The 18992-nt window shown below is 35.1% G+C and overlaps 1 protein-coding gene across 1 annotated transcript; it reads left to right on the plus strand.

Annotated features, from left to right (window-relative positions):
- Positions 1-444: 444 nt before the first annotated feature.
- On the plus strand, positions 445-18746 carry LOC120090483 (putative sphingolipid transporter spinster homolog 2). Its single transcript, XM_039048187.2, has 16 exons — positions 445-641; positions 2219-2350; positions 2853-2954; positions 3787-3891; positions 4057-4132; positions 4638-4712; positions 4952-5054; positions 5115-5180; positions 7769-7838; positions 9062-9153; positions 9265-9341; positions 9424-9537; positions 9979-10098; positions 10887-11015; positions 17101-17179; positions 18296-18746. The coding sequence occupies exons 1-16, from the start codon at positions 574-576 to the stop codon at positions 18430-18432; spliced, it is 1545 nt and encodes a 514-aa protein (XP_038904115.2). The 5' UTR covers positions 445-573; the 3' UTR covers positions 18433-18746.
- The last annotated feature ends 246 nt before the right edge of the window (positions 18747-18992 follow it).

The following is an 18992-nucleotide window of genomic DNA, read 5'->3' on the forward strand; positions in this document are numbered from 1 at the left end:
TGTTGCTTATTGCTTTCTAGCCTACTACAATCTTTCTTTCTTTATTCACACTCACAAAAACTGCTTATGAAAACCTTTTCTCCAAACCCGTTTTCCCTAAAACGGGGGTGGAGGTTGTGAGAGGCACTTGGTGTGCCATCGGCAGTCCGTATTCGAGTTGGCTGACTTGTTCGTGAGCGGGAACAAGTGCTGCACAATCGCTAAGAGAAGCTCCCGAAAGAGCGATTGTGACATTTAGCGTGATTGACTTATTTGACAGTCTAGTCATCTAAAAATATAAGTAATCTCATTATTTAGTTTGAGAGTTAACAAAATCTTAATATCATAAATTAAAATAAACATTTTTTAAAATTATAAGAATTAGAATAGATTTTTTAAAAATTTAGATTTATTTATTTATTTATTATTATTTTTTTATAAAAATTTAGAAACCAAAAAGAACGAGATTCAATTTATTCAAACCACCGTTTTTATTTTATTTTTGAGAAAACATATTTGCGATATTAATAGGCTTATAGCGCGAAGAATGATCTAAAATTCTAATTCCTTCGCCAAGCAACAAGGATTTATCCCATGGCGGAAACGGACACGGCGGGCCCTCCGGCTACAGATCCGACTCCTTCTTGGTTCACTCCCAAGAGGTGTTTTTCTATTCGTTCTTCATGCTTTCAGATTCAATTTCTTGTTTGGTTGGCCAGAAAATAGCTTCGTAATCGATCAAGTCAAAACTTATGTTGACTTTTGGATTAAGCTTGCTCAATCATGGAAAAAAGAATGTTTCTCGGAGATTTGTGGTTTTATTCGTTTTTCATCTCGTATCCGAGGGAGTTTCTTATGATATTTTGCCCGTGAATGTTCATGATTTGGTGCCTGATTTAGTTCGTTGTAGAAGAAGCAATAAGTTGAAATTTTGGAAGAGGGAAATGGATATTTTGTATGCTATAGTTGATCACTTATCTCTGTTTTGAAATAGAAATCATTCGTATAATCGAGGCGCTCTTGTTCATTTTTGAAGGGAATAGTGTCTGAGGTAACAATGTGAAAATTAATTTTGGAAATTCCGAGATATCTGGTCATTGCTAGTAAATACGAGTCACCTGGAAGTCAATTGGTGGAATAGTCATATTGTAAAGTCGCATATTGTCGTGTTTGCTCTGTCAGTCCATTCCTCTGGTTTTGATTTTCATTACTTGATATCTTTTGTTTGCAATGGTGCTTCCTAATGATTGCAAATAGGCTGTTTTCCAATTGGGTTGTGGTTCATTAGTTCAAAGACAGGGCTAAGGTCTTGTGGGGCAATGCCGTCGATATGCTTTTGTGGGAAGAATGAGTGGAGAGAATTTTTAAAGACAAGCAAAGGAGCATAAAGGAATTTATGGACTTTAACTAGATTTCTAGGGTTGAATTGATATACTCTAATCATCTTTGTCCATTCTATCTTCTTGTCGATCTTACCCAATTGTGGTGCCTTTTTGTAACTTCTTTGGGAGCTGTCCTATTCTTCTAGGCATGCTCTGTTTAATAACATTCAGATTCATATGAGAAAATTACAGGAGGAACAATTTGATTTGGCATAAAAATATTGATTCATTGACTCAGGGATGTACATTGCACGGTCAAGTCAGTACAAAAAATATTAATTTCATTTCTTTAACTGGAGCATTGTATCTTGGTTTTTAACTCTTACTTTTAGTACTACGGTTAATTGGAAATGCTAACCATTTATTAGGGGCTTATAGGAGATAGGGGGTTTGGGTAATAGTTGTTGAAACTGAAACTGAAAGTAATGGAACTTTTCATTTTGGTCACATGAATGATGGATTCATTATAAATTATCCGGAATGGTTTTATTACCAACCTTCTAGGAAGTCTTGGATTGCGATTAAGTACCATTGTCAGTATTATGGTACTTTATGCCTTTTTGAAGTTGAAGTGGCTAAGCAACATAGACCAGAACAAACCAGAGGATTAATATAGCATTTGGAACTTCTAAGTTAAATTTACGTTATGCTGCAAAATTTCCAAGTTTTCAGTACATTTTAGAGCTTTTTATGACCAGTAATCAGTTCACTAAACTTTAACTAGGGTGCATGCTTTTTGAGTTGTTGTCTGGTTGTAACTTGTAAGTAGTTTTAATTACCAGAAGTTTGGATAAATAAGTGTCATTTACTGTGAATTAATAACTTGAGCATTTTCTCCTCTTTCTTGATCTCTGCAGGCTTCTTGCTGTCTTTTGTGTAATTAACTTGTTAAATTACTTGGATCGAGGAGCGATAGCTAGCAATGGTGTGAATGGAAGTCAAGGGAGTTGCACAGCAAGTGGTCCATGCACATCTGGTACTGGGATACAGTAAGATAATGACGCCTTTCAAAATGAATGGGGTTGGATGGTCACCATGGCATTGGCAATTGTTTTTTTGCTTCAAAATAGTTAAAATATAAAACAGATAAGAACTCTTAAAAGTCATGAAATCGCAAGAATTATCATTCGTGAATCTACCCTTCTTGGCTTGAAAAAATTTAAACACTCATTCACATACTTAATTATAAAAAAGGTTTATATGCAATTGTTTTTTTGTGGGAAACAAAGTTTCTTGCGATATATCATTCTCATGTGCAATGTTATTCATTCTATGCAATTCATTTCCCAAATTAGTGAAACACTTGTGACTTGTAAGTAGTATTTGACTAATTAAATCTATTTAGTGTTTCATGTTATGTAGGCTGTATTGGTGGTTGGTTTTGACAGCATTTTATGTTAAATTCTATTGTATAAAATGAACTTATGTTAATATGATTGTTGGCGTAAGCTATTTCTCTACCTGACTTCTTTTTGGTCAAATTATTTATAGAGGTGAGTTTAGCTTGACCAATTTTGAAGATGGGGTTCTTTCTTCAAGTTTCATGGTTGGACTTCTGGTTGCTTGTCCAATATTTGCAACACTAGCAGAACGGTAAGTGAATATTCTACACTGTTAATAATTTCAGATATACTTATCAAAAGAAATTTCAAATATTTGTATATGTTGCTTCATTTTTCATATGAATAGAGAATTGAAGGGTTTATTTTTATTATTATTATTATTTTTGCAAGCATTTTGATGGGAAACTGAGAATACATTGTTAAAAAACCATTTATTTATTATTTTTCTATATGAGATTTTATTGAGAAAATGAAAGAATATAAGAGAGCATACAGAAAAACAGTCCATTGTAGCCCACTGAGAAAGGCCAAACAACTTAATACAAAAAGGGCCTCCAATCCAAAATAAATACAACCTTGTAGAAAATTACAAAAATCCCATCAAGCCTAGCAAGCAGCCACTCCTACCCTTCCAAGTTCTCTCACAGCCCCTTATAGTTCTATTATGCCTCCATATCCAAAGACCTCAAACGACCGCGAGACAACTAGCCTGTCATAAAATCCAATCCCTAACATGAAAAGGTTGATGCCAAATAACCTCTTCCAGCATACAACAACAATCCTTATTCCTAGCCAAACAAACATCCAGAACTGAGAAAAAAATTATCCCAGAAAGACCAGGGCCTAGTATATGATCCGTCCAAGTTCTCCGCATCACCCATGTGGACTCACTACAAAGGAAGAACACCAACTAATTTCCATAGGAGATTGTTTTCTGTGGTTAAAGTGAAATGAAGCATCTGAATGTGATAAATGTTGTAGCTTGATCTCAGTTCTTTGTGGTAATGGGGATGTTGAGTGCATGCATGTGTTTTCTTCTGATTCTTCTTATTTTTTACATTTTTTTAAATTTCTTTTTGCAGCGTTAACCCATTTAGGCTCATTGGGGTTGGATTATCAGTTTGGACTTTTGCTGTTATTGGTTGTGCTGCTTCATTTAATTTCTGGTCCATCACAATATGCCGCATGTGAGCAATATTCTTTTCCATTTCCTCCTTCCCTTCACGTTTCTTTTCTATTTTTTTGCAGATTGGTTATCTTATGGTTTATTGGGTTTACCATTGTAAAGAACTTTGTTTGATTTGAGCTGTTTTGATTTAAGTTTGGCTCTTGCACTCCATTGCTTGGTTTAGGTTGGTAGGTGTTGGTGAAGCATCATTTGTAAGTCTTGCTGCACCATTCATCGATGACAATGCACCTGCTTCTCAGGTTACATTCCTTTTCTGTATAGGGAATTGTACTTGTCTGGTTTTTGCCAGTTAATCTTTCCCAATTTATGTTATTGCTGTTTGATATTCAAATTCTAAATTTTTGTATACTGACATCATGCTTTTAGCACAAGATTATGATTTTTTCAAAGTTTATAACAAAGGAGTTGGGTATACAGTATACCTTTTTTTCTTCCCCCTCTCTATCTTTTCAATGGGACATCAGTTGCATTATATTTATCAAACTGGTGATATTTTAATTTTGGAGGTCAAGACTAAAATGTAAAATAAAAAAAATGCTAGGGGATATATGTCAATGCTTCTTCTAATTGCTAGATATTTTACTTTCTCCTCTTTCTCTCTTTGTCAAATTGATTTGTTTCTGCTCAACATTTGTTCCTTGTGGAGTCAACGCTTCCCAATTTTCTTCTTATGTTCTGCAGGCATAGTTACCTTCTAGTTTTGTTTGTTAATTCTTTATGCTTTTGGTTCTTTTTTCCTTCCAGAAAACAGCTTGGCTTGGAATATTTTACATGTGTATACCTAGTGGGTATGCAGTTGGCTATATCTTTGGTGGATTGGTAAATTCTTTGCTCATCATTTTCCCTTTTTTATCTTTTGGTTTTTGTTTTTGTTTCTTCTTCTTCTTCTTCTTCTTTTTTAAAAAGACTTTTTACATAATTTTTCTTTTAGATTTTTTGAATGTATTGAACAAATACAAAACATTCATTCCTTTAGCTGTTTCTCTTTCATAACTCTCATAACGCTTGCATCCATGTTTTTTATTAATCACTCATGCAATAGTCTTCAATAAATATAGGTTGGAGGTATTTATAATTGGCGTATTGCTTTTATTGGAGAGGCTGTATTGATGCTTCCATTTGCTGTTCTGGGGTTTGTTATAAAGCCTTTGCAGTTGAAAGGTACACCTAGAACTGTCATCTTCAAGCAACTTAATGGTTTCTAAATAACTTTAAGTACAGGTTTTTCTTCTTCTGGATCCTATGGAGAGCTGACATCTGTGGATTTGGTTGCCTCGGAAGTTCAAGGTACTCTGTTTCAGGACTCTATTCTATCGTTGATACATAAGAGAATATTAAAGAGAAAAGTTTTACCCCTTATAAGCATATCCCCTCTGCAAAGAACTTTATAAAAAATGGATAATTAAGGAACAGTTTGTCAAGGGTGCAGCAAGGTACTTTGCCTGTCACACAACTCCCAATTCTGTGATTCCTTTCTAACCAGAACTCTCAAAATAGAGTCTTGACTCTTGCTTACATTCAACTGGGTGTTTTCCTGCATGTGAACCACATAATAGTTGTCATGAAGACTTGATATTATTGTTTAAAGCCCACCGCAGCAGAAAATCACAGAAACATGGTTACCAACAGGAGCTAAACTTGCAGCAAAAGAAAACATGGTTCCTGAGTTTCGTCGTTTTGTTCTCTTAAAATCTTTTATGCAACATTTTTCTCTGTCAATCCACCTTTGAGTTGCAACTGTGAGAAGACATTCACCTTCTTTGGAGTTTTATGATTCCAGTTGCCTTTGCGAGTTTGGTGATGAGATAACCTGCATCCAAAACATGTAGGAAAAAGGATATAATTGGGAATTCCCGAATGTTGCATGGCTTCCACCTTCTTTGGTTCTCAAATGGATTCAATAATCTGCCTTTAGTCCTCTTTATTGAACTCCTTGTCGCTTCTTATCATGCTTACCAGATAAGTTTGAGATGTCAGTTGCCTTTTGCCATCTGGATATTGAAAGGTTAGAATTCTCGGAAGCAAACATTTTAGCAATTGGTCCCCAGCCCAAACATCTTCCCAAAAGTTGAGCCTTTATCCCGTTTCCCACCTTAAATCTTGAAAACCTTTGTAATCTCTTGAAGCATTATAATTATTTCCAGATATAAAGTTTTGAGTATTGTTTTTACATATCTTCAGTTTTTGAATGCTTTTTGAGAGGATTTTGTTGGGTGATAGTCCTATTCGTTCCGTTTTTTTTTGCACTTATACCAGGTGGATGTTGTTTTGGCTTATGCCCCTACTTTGGGCTTATGTCGTTTTGTTATCTATTAGAGAAATGGGAGATATTGTTGGCCTTATCTCTTTGTTAGGGGAGTTTCATTGTTGCATTGGGAGAAGGGAGGTTCGATTTGGTGTCTTAGCCCTCGGAGGTTTTCTCTTGCCATTTTTCTTTCTTTGTCTTGTCAACCCTTCTTTATTGAGAGAGTTGGTTAATGCCTTGATGTGGAAGATGAAAATTCCCAAGAAGGTGAATTTTGTTGTATGGCAGCTTCTCCATGGTAGGGGCTAGGGGGAATATCTTGGAAAGGGTTTCAAGGAAAATGCCTAATTTGATGGGCCGGCAGCGTTGTGTTTTTTGTAAAAGGGCTGTTGAGGACCCTGATGATATCCTTTGGAGTTGCAACTTTGTATATGCTGTGTGGACTTGGTTCTTGATGAGCTTGGTCGTGATTTGGCTTAACAAAGCTGTTGCAAAGAGATTATCGAGGAGTTCCTTTCTCAATGAAACTCTCCTTTTATTGAGCAAGGAAAGTTTTTATGGCAAGTGAGGGTGTGTGCAATTTTGTCGGAGGTTTTTGGGGTGAGAGAAATGATAGAATCTTTATAGGGAAGGAACTTAATTTTTTTGATATTTGGTCTGTAGCTAGATTACGAGTTATCTTGGGGCTTTGGGTACGATTTTTTTATTTTTTATTTTTTCCCCCTCCTCGTGTTATCTTACTTGATTGGAGGTCCTTCTTGTAGGTTGTCTCCCTTTTCTTATGGGCTTTTTTTTTGTATGTCCTTGTCTTTTTTCATTTTTTCTCAATGAAAGCTTGATTAGTTTTTAGGTAAGAAACATTTCATTGTATCAATGAAATAAGCACCTAAAGGTGATTACAAAAGATTTCTAATTGGAAACTAAGAGAGACTAAAATTTGTTTATTAAACCACGACCACCAAGCTTGGTTATTAAAAAAATGTTTTCTCAGAGGATTTTGTTATCAGGCTATACTTGGTGCTTCATATTAGGCGCATATGTACTATAGAAACCACCACTTGATTGTTGATGCTAGCGTTTTAGGCATGCACCTAGCCTCAAGGGGCAAGTCTGGCACCGGGTCTTGGAACGACGAGGCTCATAAAATAAGACGCGCGCCGCCTTTTATGAAGCCCCAAGGTTCAAAGCCCTGGGCCTCGTGGATTTTTTATTATTTTTAAAAAAATTGTAATAAGTAAGGGTTTTCCTTTATTAACTAAAACAATCAAGTTTACTAGCCTAAATGCAAAATTTCTTGTATTTGGGGTTCTCTTTTTATTATTTTTTCCTTCCATATTTTCACTTAAACTATGATTTCTCTTTTTAATGTATTATTTTTATATATAGTGCACCTTACAAAAAAAAGTCCGTGCCTTTTTGTGCACCATGCACCTAGGCTCTGGAGGGTCATTGCACCTAAGTGTGCCTTGGACATTTGAAAACACTGATTGATGCTATTTGATTATTTATCGGCTTAACTTTTGATTTTTGGTCTAATTAGGTGAGAATATCACTATCACGTATTCATCGGTAAAATTGAAAATATTTCTTTTCCTGCCTCTCTATTTAGCTTACACATCTATGAACTCAGATATGGAAGCTTCATATGGCAACGGTGGTGCATTCTCCATTGCTGAAGATAGCTCGGGAAAATCTTCCAGGTAAGGAGGACTGCTAGAGTTTGGCATCTGGTATTTTTTTCCTTTCATTTTCTTTAATTGAGATATTTGACCAAAGTCAATGCCCCTTCTTCTCTAAGTAACTGCATATTGAGTAAAGGACGATTTCGTATTGAATTTCATAGATCTCTCATCTCTTCCTCTGCAATACGTTTAATTTATTTTGATAAGAAATGAAACCTTTTATTGATGAAATAAAAGAAGACTAAGGCACAAGAGATACAAATTCCACGAGGAAAGTAAAGATGAAGAGATGTGGAGTTATAAATACCAATTCACGCAACATTCATTTAATGTAAATTTCATTTTGATTGAGTGGGAGCCGGGAAGCTTTAGTTTCCAATTGAATGCAATTTTTTGCAATATTCTTCCAACAATTTCTTATCATAAGTTTAATCTTCCATTTTGTAGTGTGAGGTGTCATGGTCATGCTTGTCCAGGGCGTGTTATCCGTGGCTGCATGTCCAAGTTGACCCCTTCTATCATGCTTTCATCTTATGTATCTCATTGTGCAAGCTAGTTTACTTTTCATGTACTTTTGTTAGTGATTGGCTCCTTGCCATATCCCTATGCAAGAATGTTATTCACATAAATTCATTTAATATACTATAGGGGGTAAGACTAGTTGTCAGTCCTCCCTACCCAGAGCTGTATGCTATCTAAGCTATTGTTGTCCCTTGCTTCTATAGCCTACAACAATCATTTTCTCAAAATGCTTTCGAAGGTTATAGCTTATTATTCTAAAGTTTTATCTTTTTCTTTTAAACTACATCGTTATCTCTTTTAAAGAATTTGTTACAATGATTGCTTACTCCCTTATCAAATATATGATGATAAAAATTACTCCAACTTCTTAGAACTCAGGGACACAATTGTACAACCTATATAATGTACTCCAACTTCTTGACTCTCTTAGAATTTGATGTAAGCAAAAGCATTCAATGATGGGTCCAAATATATATATAAGAGATGAGAGGTCCAAATTCCTACACGGTGATCAATAACCACTTGTCTGTTGTATGATTATCGTAGGCTATATCTTCTAAATAGAATTCACTTGCTTCTGATCATTCACATGTGTTGGATAACATGAATTACTTGTATAATCTCTTCATATTAGCAGTAGCGTGTCACGTTGCTGTAGGACATCCACTTTACAAGTGTTAAGCTATATACTGATTTCATTTGTTCTTAATTTGTAACAGTTTAGCTACTAATGCGAGGAATCAGCTCTCAAAATTTGTGAAAGAAATCAAAGAACTTTTGGTTAATAAGGTTTATGTTATTAACGTTTTAGGTATCTTGTTCATCTGCTCTCCACCCATTCCTATTTACTGCCGATGTAATAGTTTGGAGTGTGTGCTTCATTTTCCCCCTGTTTTCTGAGGGCTTTAAGCTTTTGTTTTAGGTTATATTGCATATACTTTTGTCCTAGGCGCATATTCATATTGGGGACCTAAAGCTGGTTACAGCATCTATCATATGGTGAGATTTTCTTACAGTTGATCAACTATTTTCTTATATGTGCATGGCCAGATTTGTGTAGATAATTTGGAATCTTTTGCAGACCAATGCTGACTTGATCTTTGGAGCAATAACGGTTGTGTCTGGAGTATTGGGCTCACTAGGAGGAGGCTATATCCTAGATTTTATGAGCAACACCATCTCAAATGGTTTCAAGGTTGGATTTTGTGTGAATTGTGATTATGAATCAACATATCTTTTAATTGACATCGCATTACAATCTTTTCCCACTATTGCATTGCTATCCCAAAAGGTTTTAGAATGAACTGATGACTGATCAATGGTTTATACTACAGTGGCATGGGAAAAATTTTCTATTTCTTTTGCTGTCTTTTTGTTTAATAATTCACCCCTTTAATTACTGTCAACTGTGTTCTATATAGGAAGATATATATCGAGGGTTCTTAGTGGGGCATGCTAGTAATGGTGTCGACTGTCTACTAACACTGTCGATTCACCAAGTCGAGAATTCTCTGGAGATTCCTGATATTTTCTCTAATGAACCTGCCATCAATTTATGAATATCTTTTGCACTTTATTCTATAAACATGAATGCCAATCTTTATAATATAATGATCTCACTCAAATTGTGCTGCAGCTTCTCTCTGCAACAACCTTTATCGGTGCAATACTTTGCTTCAGTGCCTTCTGTTTTAAGAGTGTTTATGTCTACCTAGCCCTGTTTTCAATTGGTGAACTATTTATTTTTGCTATTCAGGTAATGGATCTTTCTCTTCCCCAGTTTTTATAGGTTGATATCTCATCATCCTTGTTCTGCACTTGCGCCTTTTCATACAATTCTGCAATAACGTACTGAAACAGCATCTAATATCTTTTGTTGCTAAGGAGGCTTCTATGGGATTCAAATTGATAATGGAATCCAAGAGTACAATACTTGCTTTGTAGTAAAAGACCTTTAACTTCTAAATCCCCAAATTTAGTAGTTGTCCTTTAAGCCAACTCTTTTTGAGAAGGAAACACATTTTTCGTTGATGCAGTGAAAAGTTTGATTCATGTTGAAAAAAGGAATGAAACTCACAAAATCTCGAAATAAACTACGAATATAAAGAAAACAACTCATAATTCAAATTTCTAACTGTACCCAAATGTTTACACCCACAACACCTACTGACATAAAACTCATAAAAAAAACCCCTCCAATTAGAATTTATAATAAAGAGATTATAAATAGAAAAGAATTTAGAAGCAAATGCCATGTAAGCAAACTCTCTTGCGTATTTACTTAGGATATTTGATCATGAGATATGAGAAATGTGAAATGTATTGAAAAGGAGGACTGGAGGACATGACAATTCTCTTCCTGCTGAGCCACCATATTCTGTTTCTCTTTACCTTCGTTTATTTTCTAGTTCAGGGATGAATGGAAGTTCCTTTTTCGATCATGTCTTTAATCTTATGGTTGAGTATATGACTTATTTGTTACATGTATTTTTACGCTTTTTAACCTCAGTATTTGGAGTTGTCATGAGTTTTTATGCTTTTCAGGGTCCTGTAAATTATATTAATCTGGAGGCCGTTAAACCAAATCTGAGGCCATTATCTATGGCCATGTCTACTGTTGCAATCCACGTTTTTGGAGATGTGCCATCCTCACCTCTTGTTGGAGTTGTTCAGGTTTTCATTTTTCCTCCACTTTGAATCTTCTTTCAGCTTCTTGTACTGCTCAGTAATAAGGACGCTTAAGCTGTATACTTGTTTCAGTTGGACTTCAGGTTATGACAATTTTTACAAAACAACAAGGTGTCTGTTCCTGTTAATTTTTCTCCCAGTCACTTTAGAAAAGATATTTCACCTTAAGCAGCTGTTATTAGTGTGACGAGGTGAACTTCAGTGTCTTGGGGCAAAAAGTTCTTAAGTTCAGCCTTGAGGGGACGTGTGAAAGAGTACTCAGGTCAACAAGGTTAGATCAATTAGCAAGAGAAAGTGTTGGAGGCAAAGATTTTTTTTCCTGCTTGATAAAGTTCTTATGAGTCAGGTTGGCTTTGGGAAGATCCGTTTGTGGCTACTTGAGTTCCTAGGTTCTTGATTTTCGTGTTTTTGTGTGTGTGTGTTATGATTTTGCCATTTTGGGAGGGAGGTCTCACATTTCTGTAGGACTCCATCTCTTTGATGGATGGTAATCCAGTTGTTGAGATCTCCTTCTAGATCTTTCTCTTCATGCTTGTGAGATATGTATAAAGAATATCATGGAAGACGAGTGCATAGGCAAGTTTAATCCTATGGGAAACCTAGTTTACTACTAAAGATAACGAAGATGCACCGTGATAATTGTAGAAAATTCTTGGCAAGTTTAACACTAAGGGAAGCCTACTAGCCTAGCATGTCACTAGAGATGACGAAGATACACCCAGTAAATTGTAGAGAAATGTAGGGAAGTCTGGTAAGCTTGGACAAGTGTAGAGATGTGTGAAGGTTCTAGAGAGTTTCCAGTCCTCTTAGTTAGCAGGTTGACTTTTTTCTTGACAGACGTTATCACATGGAAGCCACTGATTTTGTGCTGGCAATGGACTAAGTCATTAAGGGCTGAATGTTCGTTCGTTTGTTCTTTCTTTCCTTTTCCTTTTTCCTTTTTTTCTTTTCCTTTCTGTGCGTGTGGGCATGCATGTATGGCACATATGAATATTTATCCATAGTCACTGATGTTAATTTTGTATATTATCGAATAATTCAGGGTCTATAATCGAGCTTTTACAAGGTGAATAAATAGACATCAAGAAACCACTAAAGGAAAATACATAAATGAAAAATACCAAAAAGGAAAATAATAATTAGTGATAAAACCCTAATTTCTTTTTAACACCCTCCCTCAAACTCAAAGCGAACAACTTGAGTTTGTGAAGATAACTTTCGAAACAAATCAGTAAATTTGGGATGGAAACAGAAACCCACTAAGAACGAAAACACGAAGTAGGCTGGAAATAGAAACCTGCGAAGAACGAAAACAAACTTCTGGGTTGGAAACAAAGATCCTCATAGAGAGATCGATAACAAAACCTATGAAGAACTTTTGGATCCTAATAGAGAGATCTTGATGTAGCCTAGGAGATAAAAGAAGAGATTCTCCAATAATAAAATCAAAGTCTTTATTATGAATCAAAAGTTGCCAATACAAGAAGACAATCTCTCTGTTTATAGAGAATTGGAAAGCAAACTAATCCTAATCCTAATTAATCGAAGAAGCTAATCCTAATCCTAATTAGTCAAAGACACTAATCTTAATCCTAATAAACCCAGGAAGCTAATCCTAATTCTAACCAATCATGGAAACTAATTCCAATCCTAATCAATTTAGGATTTGACCACAATACCCTAACTTATCCTAATCTTACTACATCATTCTATCCCTTCGAAAAAAAACTTGTCCTCGAGTTTTAAAATGAAAATGAAGATAAGAATAAAAAAGTAAGCCACTCGAACGGACACATCTTTGAACATCGAGCACCAATAACAACCAATTTTCACGAGCCACGCCAATATATTGAATATTTGATTCTTGAAAGGGAAAATTATTTCCATCAATACTATCATCAATGAACCCAAGAATTAAGTTATTCAAAAAATCCTTTGTTGTTAAAATATATGTAGACTCCTCAAGGAATGGAGGAAAAGAATTTTCAAGTTTCTTTGAATTAGGTTGCCCATGAGTATCTTACTTAAGAATTCACATCCTCCTAGTATTTCCTTTGATATAACCTTGATCTTGGTTGTTCTTGAATGATTCTTGGTAAATCTTGGACATTTTTTACATACGATAGGTGTTGTCGATTCCCTTGTCTTTCTCGGTGGTCAAGGCTAATTTTTGCTCTATTCTCTTGCGGTGGAGGTAATTGTGGTTGTTTGTGGCTCAGTTAATTGATCTAACCAAATGGACACATTCTTTGTAGTGGCTTCATCTTCTTCAACACCTCCATCGTTGATTTCATCAGTCAATAGTTCCTCATCATCTGGTTTGAGTTGAGCAACCTCCATGTTCGTCCCATCAATTTTTTCTTCTTCCAACATAAGCTCCTCTTCGATCTTTATACCTTTCTTATTCAACTCTTCTTCAATTGATTTTTTCTTTTCTTCTATTTCATTCATTTTTTGCATAATTTCACAACCCATTTGGATTTGATCTTCTTGAGTGACTAAATGTGGTTCTTGATGGTTCTCGAAAAATCTTGAATATTATAATTATGCCTTTCTTGAATTTTTTCCCAAAAAAACCCGAATCTCATTCATTCTCTTTCGTCCTCTTGATAGATGTTTTTATTTGAATATTTCTGTTTTCTTGAAAATGCTTCAACCTCCAAATTTGTGTTAGAATGATTCATGGGTGTTTTTTGATGTTGGTGATAATAATTTCTTTCACACTCAGAATCATTTTCTGAATCATCTAACTCTCAATTCTTATGTCGATTTCTTGAGAAACCGGTTTGATCGAATCGTTAGGCTCTTTGTTGACAATGTCGTCTTGTTATTCCGTTCCAATCTGCATTAGAATCTTCATCGAAATCACTAGAATCATTATAATCAAATTTCAAATGTGGATAATGATATGTTTGAGAAAATCGAGCACGGGCGAAATTATTATGTTGGAATTCTTCTTTTGAATCACTTGAATCAAAATTCCAACACTGCTTTTAGGAGACTTTCTTGTCTATACCAACTGCTATATTTTTTCTTTGCCGTCTTCTTTGATCGGTAATAGTCCATTCTTGCAAAATCTTGCAAAAAAAATCTCGGTTTCTTCTTTCTTTTCTAAAATTTAAAGGGTTCCCCCTATATAGATGTGGATTGTTCGACAACAAGCACAGCTCACAAAGCTCCCTCTTGTGAACGGTGTCGCCAAGAGTTTCTTGGTCTTCCATCGGCAACAGTCAACGTTGGCCCAGACGGCTGCTCTGATACCAAGTTGATGTAGCCTAGGAGATAAAAGAAGAGAAATCTCCAATAATAAAATCAAAGTCTTTATTATGAATCGAGAGTTGCTAATACAAGAAAACAATCTCTCCATTTAGAGAGAATTGGAAAGCAAACTAATCGTAGTCGTAATTAATCAAAGAAACTAATCCTAATCCTAATTAGTGAAAGAAACTAATCCTAATCCTAATAGACCAAGGAAGCTAATCCTAATTCTAATCAATCATGGAAACTAATCCCAATCCTAATCAATTAAGGATTTGACCATAATACCCTAACTTATGCTAATCCTACTACATCATATATACAACAAAACCCTTGAACGACCGATTTGAAAACGGAACAAAAACCCACAAAAGTTTGGGCAATGCAGATTTGCCATAATTGCAAATAAACCAAATTGAGCCTTAAATCAAACCAAACTAATCAAATTGAATTAACTCAAGTCGGACCAAATCAAACTGAAATGCACTAAACTGGTCAGACTAAATCAAGCTAAATCAATTGGGGTGTCTGATTGAACCGAACCGGTCCAACCAAACCAGACTTATCTCATGAAACCCATAGAAACACAGATTGAAACCTACAAATTGGATCTAAACCAACGAGCAGTCGGTGGAGGCTGGAATGGGTCTGGACATCTAGGTAGTGTGAATTGGAGAAACCCACAATGCCGTCGGCAATATGAATGATCGGAGCTGAGTGGACTTGCAACAAATCTGGGCTGGTCGAACAGGCGGTGGATCGGAGTGTGCGCGGCAGGCGACGGAGCAAGGAAAGATGCGATCGGACTATTCTGATTGAGGGTGCACGACTGGGCAAATCGAAGTCTGGACAAATCAGAGGATCAGACAAACATGTGAATATGGTGTGAGATCTATGGCTTGCGTGAATGAAATAAAGATGATACCCATGTAAACAGATACCTACAATCTGAAACCGACGTGAACGAAATGAATAAGACGCGAGATCTAACTGTGTGTGGATCTACCTCCGTTGACAACCAATTGATGGAGGCAGAGATTGGACATAATGGTGGCAACTAGAGTTCAATGAGATAAAACCCTAATACTTTGATACCATGTTAATCTTATATATTATTGAATAATTTAGAGTCTATAACCTTTTACAAGTTGAATAAATAGACATCAAGAAACAACTAATGGAAAATACCCAAAAAAAAAAAAAGAAAATAATGAAAAGTAAAAATTAGTAATAAACCCTAATTTCCTTTCAACAATTGAATCTTTGTTTTTTCTTCCTTTTGGAATTCGTTTTATGATTGATGAATGAAATTATACACAAACTGCCCTTACAAGGTCAAGAGGTTACAAAAATAATCTTCAGTTGGCAACTTACCAGATGGGATAGTTATCAAAAGGTTTGATAGTGAAACTCAATAGGAGACAACAAGAATAATCAAGTTGTACGTGCAGTTCTAGGAAGCGTCAACATCCTGGAAACTCCTATTTCATTCCAATCATTCTTCCCGAAAAATAGTAAAGATACCACAGCATTATCGAAGATCTCTCTTTCCCTTGGAGGAGTGATGTCCCAACTACTCTCAGCCCTTAGTCCATTGCCAGCCCACTCAATAGTCCCCCTTCCCCCTTTAAGTGGTATTATAGCTGGATGCACTAGTGAAAAACCAAAGAAATCCTTGCCATGGCTCACAGTTATTTTTGCCAATATCCCTCTCACAAAAGATTACTGCATTGGTTCGCCAATTTTCTGCCTTATACTCTCAGCTTTTGGAAGGTCCTGTCCCAAAGAAATTAAAATTTTCATTTGAGAGCTCAGCCATGGAAGCATTTTCACTGTGGATATCTTACAAAATAAAAAAATTGGAAAAAAAAAAGGGCTTCATGGATTGTGACATCATTGAATTGTTGTGTTCTTTCCCAAAAGAATAATGAAACCGTGTTCGATCTCTTCACCACCAGCCCATTGGCAGTTTTATTTTGGACTTCTATCTTCATTGCTTTCAAATGGCACCTTCCTCTCTCGGGAAATGTGAACTCTCTCCTCGAAGTTGTCCTCATCGGTCATCCTCTTTGTACGGAAAGGAAGTTTTATGGAATTGTTTCATGGAAGCTTTCATTCAGCTTATTTGGCTTGAGCGCAATCTTCAAATCTTTGAAGAACTTGTTTATTGCACTCTCTTGGTATAACTTGTACCCCTTTTTATATTATACAAACTCACTTCTCATATTTTTCAATCGAAGTGTTTTTTGGTAATTTTTTTTGGCATTATTTGCCCTCTTTTGTAATTTCATTTTGTCAATAAAATGATATATGGTGTTCTCATTTTAAAAAAGAAAGTTATTTATGCCAAATTGCCTCTAAATCGTTTGGAAACCTCCAGATCCACTTGGGAATAAGGGTTGGAATGCCAACAATCATCTATCTAACCAGATGGCTCCATCGTCAATCTTGTGACCCTCCCAAAAGAAATCCTTGATCATTTTATCGAACTTGTGCGACTACTTAAATAGGAACTCAAAGAGTAGGTTTGACATGATCTTCGTACCAGTAAAAAGTGGTTTTAGTTCATTAAAATCATTTTTACAAATTTTTTAATTTCTCGAAGTACTTAAAGAGTAAATGTTCCACTTGAAAGCAATTTAAAAATAAATAAACAAAGAAGGCATTATTTTAAAATGTTATCCAAAACTCTTAGTAAAGAATAAAGAGTTAAGTAGAAAGATTAGGATCCATGATCTTGCATTTTTTAATAGTGAATTTTTTTAAGTTCTATTATCTTGAAGTCTCAAATGGCTTTCTTATGATTGTGCAGGACCATATTAACAATTGGAGGGCGTCTTCTCTTATTCTTACAGCTATTTTGTTTCCAACCGCTCTAATATGGTTTGCAGGTAAGCTTTTTAGTTACTTTATTAATTTATGAAGCACTAGATACTTCATGTGAGGCAAATGATCAGTATCAGATATCGATACTTTCCAGATACGTATCTGACACGTGATTTGAGGTATCTATTTCTACACATGTTTTTTTTAAAGAAAAAAGACAAGCAACTCATTCAATCTTTTCCAATCTAAAACTAGACAACCTATTTAAAAAGCTCACTACTCGAGTCCAAAACTAAAAGGAAAAAAAATAAATAACGAACCAAACCCTAGACTAGAATCATCTAATCTCCATTTTTACATTTGAGTCCCCACAAACCAAAATATAAACCATTTAGATAGCTTCAACAATTTAATGAAGAAATTCTTCGTTTATCTTCATAATTCTCCCTCTAATCTTTTTCTTCTTCTTCTTCTTTGCAATATGAGTCATCTTTCTATTGCATTTTATTAACTATTGTACTTTAACATTTTAGATTTTTTTTTTTTTGGTATTGTATTGTATTTTAGTATTTATATTCTATTTTGTGCTATTGTTATTAACTTGTATGCTAAATTTATCAATATCTTGGATTTTTTTAAAGAAAAAGAAAATGTATCTTATCCTAGTTCTTTTAGATATATATATATTAAAAAAAAATATAAAAAATGACGCATTCTTAGACGTATCAGTATCTTAGTTTTTTAGAAATTGACGAATTGTCGTATTCGATCGTATCTGTATCGTGTAGCCGTATCTGTGTCTGTGCTTCATAGATTTAAGCTGTTTGGATTGACCCCACAATTGTAAGCATCTTTAGGATAAAACTAAGAGTGGTTTGGAATGTCATTCTAAAGTTTTTAGGGTTATTTTTAAGCACTTGGGAAATCATTCCAACTAGCCCCAACTCTAAAACCGGAGATTGGTTTGTAGCACTTTTGATGTGGCCTCCCCCCTCACCCATAAAAGATGGTTTCATTTCATGTAATGTTTTTCTTTTTTGAGGAGGAAAACCACACGTCATTGAAGGGGAAAAAAAAAAAAAAAGAAAAGAGAATACACGGGCATCTCACGTAGTTCTTGATATTAAGTTTCTCGTATGAACCTGAGAAAGATTCCAACTCCAACTTGGATGTTCTGGCAGGTGTATGCCTACCCACTGTAAACTCATTGGACGAAAACAACGATCATCTCGAAGAATCCACAACCAACCAGTCAAGCACAACACCATTACTGGAAGGACGGTTAATTAAGATAGCCGAATCTTCTTCTGAACCGTAAGTGGTTTTTATTTCTGTTATCTCATTCCATGCTTGTGGACTGCTGGGGTTTACATGGCTTTCTCATTGCTGTTCTTTATGTAACTACGTTCTTTAGTTTGGTTAGGAACAGGATGCATCTGTATTAGCAATTATGTGAATAAGTAAAGCTTTGGTTATTAGAAAAACCAAGGCCGATTCACATACATTGCTTTTCCTATGTATATTAAAAAGAGATAATTTATCTCCTGATTAATTCAAATTCATCTGTGTAGGATGTAGATGTTCTGTAACTAAGTTCTTTTAATTTTAATTTTTATGGTGTTTGATGTTATAGTTCTACATTTACCAACTGTTTAGTTTGTATTGTTGGAGAGTGTAAATTTATTCATCTCTTTCTTTAGAATAAAGCTTCCTACATACTCGAAGGCATAAGAAATTTGTCGACCATTTGATATGTATTATATCAGTGTAAAATGAAGTCAAATAAACATTAAATTTTATTTGGATTACATGTACTGTTTTTTTATTGGGTTTAATGAGGTATATATATATATATATATGTAATGTGGATGAGAAAAA

The sequence above is a fragment of the Benincasa hispida genome, chromosome 11 (genome assembly GCF_027475165.1).
Source record: "Benincasa hispida cultivar pf3 chromosome 11, pf3_genome.v1.1, whole genome shotgun sequence".
Taxonomy (NCBI): Eukaryota; Viridiplantae; Streptophyta; class Magnoliopsida; order Cucurbitales; family Cucurbitaceae; genus Benincasa; species Benincasa hispida.

Bases quoted from the DNA above. Each gene is read 5' to 3' on its own strand.
- LOC120090483 (XM_039048187.2), top strand. From the start codon at position 574: ATGGCGGAAACGGACACGGCGGGCCCTCCGGCTACAGATCCGACTCCT. The intron at 9,342-9,423 runs GTGAGATTTTCT...AATCTTTTGCAG, and splicing joins GTTACAGCATCTATCATATG to ACCAATGCTGACTTGATCTT. The intron at 11,016-17,100 runs GTTTTCATTTTT...ATGATTGTGCAG, and splicing joins CTCTTGTTGGAGTTGTTCAG to GACCATATTAACAATTGGAG.